The sequence below is a fragment of the Nematolebias whitei genome, chromosome 8 (genome assembly GCF_014905685.2).
Source record: "Nematolebias whitei isolate Nwh7 chromosome 8, NemWhi1, whole genome shotgun sequence".
Lineage (NCBI taxonomy): Eukaryota > Metazoa > Chordata > Actinopteri > Cyprinodontiformes > Rivulidae > Nematolebias > Nematolebias whitei.
The window spans coordinates 20,463,605-20,472,460 of NC_056505.1; the positions used below are offsets into that span (position 1 = coordinate 20,463,605).

Genomic DNA, 8,856 nt, shown 5'->3' on the forward strand with positions numbered 1-8,856 from the left:
ATATATATATATATATATATTAAAATAGATTAATGTATATATGCATAAACAAATATAAAGTTCTTGTTGTAGGTTTTGGTTCTTTGTTAAAAACAAAAATTAAAGAGATTACAGTTTTTCTAAAACTACAGCCACTAAAAAACGCAGCATATGTGATAGAAGCACAGCAGCAGTGTTTGTTTTACCATTTTTACACGAACCTGGTAATAAGGCATGTCTGTACATTAAAAAAACAAGAATAATTATTAATCCATGTTTATTTTCAAATCAACACTTTAACGTTCACTTGTATCTAAGGAAGGCTGGGGAGGTAAAAAAAGATTAAGGGGTGGAATTAGGATAAGTTACAGCTCATGATCCATCAGAGCATCTCTGACACCTCGGCCCTGCTCTCCATCTTGCGGGACAGCGACCAGGATGGGCTGTGCGGCTGGTTCTGCTTCAAGTTCATGTAGGTCATCCATTTTGGTTGTGTGTTGTTTTCCAGCTCTTCTTCTAATGCATGTTAGTGGTGCTTAGAAAAGAGCTTAATGTAGCACTACCGCCACCAGCTGGTAAGGTGCATTGATATTAATAATCCGCCCACTAGAGGTGAACAATCCGCCCACTAAACGGGAACTATAGGCAAAGGTGAGACACAAAAATAGAGGTCCCACTAGAACCGGACACAACAGGCTACAACAAGAACCAGACCTGTGGATAAGGGGCTTAAGAATGCAGAACTCAGCAAAGTACCTTTGGGTCTCAATAACACCAGGTTTACTGGAACAAGAGTGACGTCGGCTCACAGGAATGTTAACTAGACTGGAGGTACACACCGGGCAACGTGTGGACAATGGAAAATAGGAAAACCTATGGGTAGTCTTTCAGCAAGGACATTTTATTTTTGGTTTCTTGGGTGGTTTTGTCTTGCAAAGAATGTCAAAACAGATAAGAGTGTCGGCTTACTTAAAGGTCTAAACTTTGAAGTCAAATCCCACATGCAAAGTGTCTCAGATCTAGAAGAAGAAAAATAAAATGTACACATTGTACAATGTGGGAAAAATGATGTGCAACACAGGTGTGTCCGTGTCTCAAACAAGGTAAAATGAACTACCGGTAGATGTGTTACTGCCAAGTCTGATGGAAGGAGTGTAACACTAGGTTATGTGAGGACAGTCATAAAACATGCCTGAGGCATTACATGTCAACACAACTAGCACTTCTTTGTTCATTTAGGATTGGTTCGTATATTCAACACAGCTTTTTTAATTTAAAAAAAGGTATTTTTATCCAAATGATCCTTTTCAAATCAAAATGTTAATAAGAATTATTATGCATTGTTGCCAGAATTTAAATAGACCTTGCAATAAAACTGAAAAATATTTGCAAATGTCAATGTAAAGAAAACATTTATCCATAGCTTTTTCAGCACCTTGAAAACAATTTATTAATTATTTTAATTAGAGAGCTGAAAATCACAACTATTTGCAGTCCAAATGGCTGAAATTTGATATACAATACCCCGTTTAGATAAATTCTTGGAATTCCCCTTTCAATTGAGTAGAAAACTAACAAATCAAAAGTAAAGGCCAAGCATTCCTTGAAGAAAGTGATAACACCTGCCATCCTTCACGCCAGTTTTAAACTATCATCGAATGTAAATAAATGACAGAGTTAGCCGTTTTGGTCAAGGCTTGTAAACAGCATTATGCCAGTTTTATACAGTATAGTAAGATTTAGTGATATCTGTTAGCACTTGAAATGTGTACTGAAGATGATTTTCAGCTACTACTACACCTAAGTTTAGCTTATTCTCCAGATAAATTACTCAAGTTTCAGCTGTTTGTGTTGGCTAAGATCAATTAGCTGTGGAGACTATCTTGGATTGGGTTGAGTTAAAGAGTTGCACATCCAATAATTACTCACTGAAAGTTTCATTAAAATTCATTCAGTGGTTCATAGAATATTTTGCTAACAGACTGGGATATTTAAACATAACAATTAATGGCAAAATGTCCTGATGCACGCTCAATAATCAAGGTAAATAAATCTGACAAGGTGAGCCAGGTCATCTGGACGGATTCTTTGTTGAAACGTTTCGTCTTTTATCCAAAATACTTCTTCAGTCTGAGGAGCTAAAACCAAATCAGTCTTGTAAACAGCACCTTCTCATAGTGGATCAACCAGTTTGCTGGTGACAGTCAAAAGACAGTCAACGTCCTCACTTTGCATCTGAACAACCATCAGCCTATCAATCGATGCTCTGGTGGATATTTGCTGTTCTCAGAGGGCTGAGTGATACAATAACAGCATTGTAAGAAGGTGACAGTTGAACATGGAGGTATCCGCCCCTGTTCAACGATGGATGATTTCTCTTCACAAAGATGGCTTCCTTTACTCCTCTCTCAAACGTGCATATTTTCATCCCTGAAAAAGTGACTACTGGCCTGCAGATGAGGTAGACCGCAGAGTCCTGGCCTGATGATGTTGCTCTTCTGTGCTGGGTCATCCTTTTGGCCAGTGGCTGTTTTGTTTCTCTAATGTAGAACTGATCACAGTCCACTTGGCATTGAACAACTTACACAATATTACTCTGTTTGTGTTAGGGGATTGGATCTTTTGGGTGGACCAGTCTTTTCTGTAACATATTTTGGCATTTGAAAGCCACTGGGACATTATGTTTAGAAAATAAACATCTCAGTTTCTCTGAAACTCCCCTAACATACGGAATGACCACTGGTCTGGGTTGCACCTTTTCAGAGACACCACCAAGTCATTGGTTCAGGTATATTGATGACACCTACCGGTAATCAAATTTCAGCAAGTCCACTATTTCACTGTGGAAAAATATATAAAGTTCACATGAGAACAAGTAAAAAATGGCAGGTGGGTTTTATTGGACTGTTAGGTCTCAGTCTCTGATGGAAGACATTTGGAAACTAATGTGTACCACAAATTCACCTACATAGACCAATATTTGTGGTTTGACTCCCATGAGTCCCATGAGTTTGACTCCCATCACCTGCTGGAGCACAAGTTAGGAGTCATCAGGACTCTGTACCACAGAGCGGACAGCATCCCCACTAAAGGGCCCGACATACTCCATTGGAAGTGCCGGAATCAGCTCTTATTATTGCATGATGAAAATTGCATAATTTTGTTTGCAGAGCAGCTTCACCTGCCCCTTCTTGAGACACGGACTGGGCCAAGCTTTTTCTCACAGGCTTATAGGCCAAGTATTGTGTGATTGTGATTGGTCAGAAGTTTGTGGGCATGTTCGTCAATGAGGAAATGCGCTCGGACATTCAGCTGTACGATTCTTTAAAAACACTAAATTAGTCCAATGGCCAAAAACTCCGGGATGGAGATAATGTAGACATTGTGTATGGAGGAGTCTGTCTGCTGAAAAGCGTAGCACTTTGAGGTCAAACGGTGGATGCATGGACGGAGTGGAGACTCTGGTGGGAAGAAACTTGCATGGTGATGTATACTGCAGTGGTGGTGTGGGGGTTTCCCATGAGCTCTACGTCTGTGTCTCATAGACTAGGAAAGGTGTGTGCGAAAACAAACGTCCAGCAACCACATGACCGTGAGTCGACAGTTCGGCTACGGATAAAGTATGCTGGGGCCATAACTCAGGAGCCAGGGAGAAGGAGAAATCCCATACAAGATAGGCCCTGGAGCAATGTGGATATCCTAATTGGGACTTCCTGAAAGCAGAGAATAAATCCAAACAGGACTCCAGCCAGTCATCAGGTGAAAAGGAGGAACCCAGACCCAGACCAGTGGTCATTCCATATGTTGCAGGAGTTTCAGAGAAACTGAGATGTCCCAGTGGCTTTCAATGTGAACAGGTGAAAGAGAACTTAGAGAGATGGAGGTATGCACTTGAAAGAAGAGGAATGAAAGTCAGCCATAGTAAAACAGAGTACATGTGTGTGAATGAGAGGGAGGCAGGTGGAACAGTGAGGCTACAAGGAGCAGAGGTCACAAAGGTGCAGAACTTCAAGTACTTGGGGTCCACTGTCCAGGAAAAAGAGGAGTGTGTTAAAGAGGTGAAAAAGAGAGTCCAGGCAGGATGGAGTGGATGGAGAAAAGTGGAGTGATTTGTAACAAAAGGGTGTCAGCAAAGGTCAAAAGAAAAGTCTACAAGACAGTTGTGAGACCAGCTATGTTGTACGGACTGGAGACAGTGGCATTGACAAAAAGACAGAAGAAAGAACTGGAAGTAGCAGAAATGAAGATGTTGAGGTTCTTCTTAGGAGTGAGAAGGATGGATAAGATTAGGAATGAGATCATCAGAGGTACAGCACACCTTCAACAACTGGGAAATAAAGTTAGAGAGGCCAGACTGAGATGGTTTGGACATGTCCAGAGAAGCAACAGTGGGTATATTGGTAGAAGGATGTTAAAATGCAGCTGCCAGGAAAAAGACAGAGGAAGACCAAAGAGGACATATGGATACAGTTAGAGAGGACATTAAGGTAGTTGGAGTGAGGACAGAGGATGCAGAGGACAGAGTGAGATGGAGGAGGATGACTCACTGCGGCAACCCCTGAAGTCGCCACAGTGAGACCCCTGAAGAGGGAAAAGCAGAAAGAAGGAGGAGTCCCAGTGGTTTTCAAACCCCAAAAAACATTACAGCAAAGACTGGTTCATCCCAAAGATCCAGTCCCCTGGCACAAACAAGAGTATTGTGTATGCTGTTCAGCACCAGGAGGGATGTGATCAGTTATACATCGGGGAAACTAAATAGCCACTGGCCAAAAGGATGGCTCAGCACAGAAGAGCAGGATCATCAACCCAGGACGCTGAGGTCTACACTCATGGGCCAGCAGTCACTCTTTCAAGGATGAAGATGTGCACATGTTTGAGAGAGGAGTAAAGGAAGGCATCTTTGTGATGAGAACCTGCCCATCGTTAAACGGGGGGGGGGGGGGGATCTCTGTGTTCAACTGTCACCTTCTTACAGTGCTGTTATTGCAAGTATCAATCAGCCATCTGTGAATAGCAAGCAACCATCAGGGCACTAAAGATCAAATGTTAGGCTGATGATCCTCCTTTTGCATGTGAACAACTAGTTTTGACTGTCCCCAGCAAACTGGTCGACCTATTATGAGGAGGTGCTGCTTATAAGACTTAGTTTGTTGCAGCTCCTCAGACTGAAGGTCTTTTGGATAAAAGACAAAAAGTTTCAACAAAGAATCCATCCAGAAGACCTGATTCAACCTTGTTAGAATTAATGGCAAAGTTTTATAAACACATCTAGTCCAATCAGTTAGTGCTAAGAGTATGTGTGCTGAGGAAAACTCTCAGCTACAAGTATTGGTAGGTCAAATGTTATAATAATGTGTATGTATTGTCATCATTGTAAGTTCCCATGCAATGGCGAAATTGGCTCTCTGCATTTAATCCATCCACCACCAGGTGGAGCAATGGGCAGCTATTGAAAGCGCCCGGGGAGCAACTGGGGATAAGGTGTCCTGCTCAGAGACACCACAAGATGTGTAATGACCGGGGATCGAACCCGGGACCTTTGGGTCCCGAGTCAACTTCCCTGTCCCTGTGCCATCTCAGCTGAAGAATTACCTGAGTTTTAGCTATTTTAGGGTTTGCCAAGTTGCTTATCAATGGTAGCCATCGTGAATGGAGTTGACTCCTGAAGTTTATCAGTTGTAGAGGTATGTTTAGAAATTACAGTAGTTTCTTAAAGTTTTATTAAAATGTGTCCACTGGTTCAGGAGATATGTTGTTAATGTTACAGACAAATACAAATTCACACACTATTAATTTCACTGACAGAAGATTAAAAAGTTAAAAGGTGGGAAAGTTTTAAAGGAACATTCATTCACTCAAACTTTATTTATACAGTTAGTCTCACTGAGTCACGAGGACTCTTTTTCAAGAGACCTGTTTTAGACAAACCACAGATAAGGTACAGACAACCATAAATAGCCACAAAATGCATATAAAATAAAAAGTAAATAAAAGTACTGTAGTGATATAAAACAAAATAAAATCAAGCTACATTATGAAACAAGGTAAAATATTAAAAATAGGAACGTGTCTGCATTGATTTTTGCATTGAACTTAACAGTTGTTTAAACTCCTTCAGAGAGAGCAAAGTGGACAGCTTCAGATGTTTTTGCAAGATGGTCCAGGTTACAGAGCAGAGTACGAAAAGGCCTTTTTGACGAGCTCAGTTCACACTGCGGGGACTAAACGTGCACTAAAACCTATCCTAGCTGTCAAAAGATCACAACACGCTCATTAGAAAGCACTTTCACCATTTCAGCCGGTGTGTTTTTACGCTCAGGCCAGTTCGTCCAGTCACATGCTCACCTTTGTGATCCTGCTGTAAACTCATTGTCACATGTTGGGTCCAGCAGCTCTTTGAGAACACATTTAAAACCACTCAACCGAACTTGATGCTGCATACAAAAGACAGCTGCTAATCTTGTGGAAAAATGTGCTGTATTAGAAAGACTTGTGCACATATAGGTTCACCATGGGGGAGCAGTGACCTGAGACCACCAGAGAGCTCTCAGCATCTCTGTGGCAATCATTAAACATCAGCCAACTAAGGACAAAGTCTTCTGGAGAGCAACATACACGATTCTGGTCCCTGTGCACAAAAACAAGCTTTTTGAGATCGTTCATAACACAACCATTGTGTGATTTAAAAAACAAAAGAATGGCAGCCAATTGAAAAAAGTGCCACTGCTCCACTCCTTTTATGTTTTATATCTAATGAAAAACATAGATCTCCTGTCATTTAGGTGTGCCTCGTTACACCTGGATGACTTACTGAAAGCAGGAGTTGTGCCAGGTGTCCTGAAGTCCTTTCATGTGAAACGAGTCCTCAATGACTCCTCCACAGCCCGCACAGTAACAATTATCTGTCAAAGAAAGAAAAAACAGTCTAAATTAGGCTCGTAAAGATACAAATGTCTAAAAGTAGTAATAGCTCATGAAGCTAAAACATAACTGTGTCCACCTTCGCACTGAAAATATAGCCTACTTACTTTCTGGTTCCTCCATGTACTCTCCGAGAGCGTCGTCGAGATTTATTTTATTTATTTATTTCTGTCCGAGTCCTTTTCACAGACTTTTCATTCTGAAGCAATGGGATAAGAAACTTGCAGGCTCCCTGCTCTAATCGTATCAAGAAGAAAACAAATTCATTTAAAACCTCCCACAGAAACCAGCGAACAACAACCTCTGCTGAATCGTCTACCCTGAGAGAGTGACGTAATGCCGCGGCCACATTCCTATACGGAAAGCGGAAGGGCTCAGTTGCAGCACCTGGAAGCGAGAGGTACCTCGGAGGAGAAGGAATGATTCCACCATCTGCTGGTAATATTTAAGTACTACATACAGAACGCAAACAGATTCAGAAACAGCACTATAGGCCTCACTCCCTTTTCACACATTTCTGGTCAAGCAGCATATATCCCAAAGATTAGTCAGTCAGAACAGTTCAGTCATTTCTCCAGGCAAAAAAAAAAAGAAGTTTTTTTCTATACAAACAATCAAATAAATATATAAATCCTTCTTTTTCATTGTGTTTTCTCTATTAAACACTGATGAGAGAATTTTAGGTCCTGATTTGAATTTAAATCCAGCAACATGTAATGACATTCATAGTAGTAATAATAAACAAAATAAAAAAATAAAAAATGAAAATGTCCATCGTCATGAGACATGTTCATATCTCCTAAAATGTCTCCTATGTTTTATTTCTCACATTTTTCACACTCACTAGAATCATAAAGCCCAAGCTGTCTTCTAAAATAAAGATTTTTCTGTCTTTGTACATATTCAATCTATTTTTGGGAAGTTTGATACATATTATCCTCTAGAAATCAACATGTTCTTTCACTTCTTCTCTGGTTGGAGTTTACCGGAGTGATTTTGCCTTAATGTCTGTGTTTCATCTTCCAGACAAGAGGACTATGACTAAATGAGATGCAACAAGTTAAATCCAGAATTATGTAAAATCTCTGTGAACATGGGCATTTATTTTGGAAGAAAGTGTATTTTTGACGCTCCAGCTGATTTAACCGAAGCGAGGGTGGCACGCTGTGTTTAGGGAGCACAATTCTCTGAGTTACTAGGAAGTCGAAACAGAAGCCTCAAAGATTCTATCTGACGAAAACGTCAACGCCCATGTACATACATCTATATGCTGATGACACCATTATCACATCCAGTTCCTCTCTGTCTACTGCTCTGTCTTCATTGTAGGCTAGCTTCATTAGGATCCAACAAGCTTTAAATACAGAAAAAAAGTACAATTTTTAATTTAAATCTACCCCAAGTTGAATGAAAGTTAGACATAGTTGAAAGTTATGCTTTCAAAAGTAAAAGCCAGCAATGCCTTTCTTTATCTCGATAAATATTCCTTTACACACTCTGCAAAACAGATTTAGGTTAAAATGACAATTCTCCCAATCTGGAACTATGGTGATATGGTATATAGGTTTACTATAAAAACTGTCCTTCGCATACTGGATGTTATTCACCTTGCTTCTAACTGGTTTGTAACTTAAGCTTCATTTAATAACACCACTGTCATCTAGTGGCTGCAGCAGGCGATGAGACCGCAGAGGCTGCAGCAGGTGTTGGGACCACAAAGGAGGGAGTTATAGCAGACAAAGGAAACACAGAGGAGGAAGCTGCAGCAGCTGAGAAACCAGTGATGGTGGCTGTGGCAGAAGATGGATCAATGATGAGAGCTGGGGCAGCTGATGCACCCATGGAGACCACAGCAGAAGATACACCTGCAGAGGATGCAGCAGCAAGCGATGAACCAGAGATGGAGGGAGCTGTAGCAGATGACGAGGGACCAATGATGAGGGGAACTGCTGCTGA

At 40.9% G+C, this 8,856-nt stretch overlaps 1 protein-coding gene across 1 annotated transcript in view; it reads right to left on the bottom strand.

The window, feature by feature from the left end:
• limk2 (LIM domain kinase 2) overlaps positions 1-7,224 on the bottom strand; it is a 32,385-nt gene extending 25,161 nt beyond the window's left edge. The window contains exons 1-2 of the mRNA XM_037680415.1: positions 7,008-7,224; positions 6,791-6,881 (exon numbers count right to left, since the gene is read on the bottom strand). Of these exons, the coding sequence (XP_037536343.1) occupies positions 6,791-6,881; positions 7,008-7,023 (107 nt within the window). The 5' untranslated portion in view covers positions 7,024-7,224. The remainder of the gene's footprint in view (positions 1-6,790; positions 6,882-7,007) is intronic.
• Between the last annotated feature and the right edge of the window lie 1,632 nt (positions 7,225-8,856).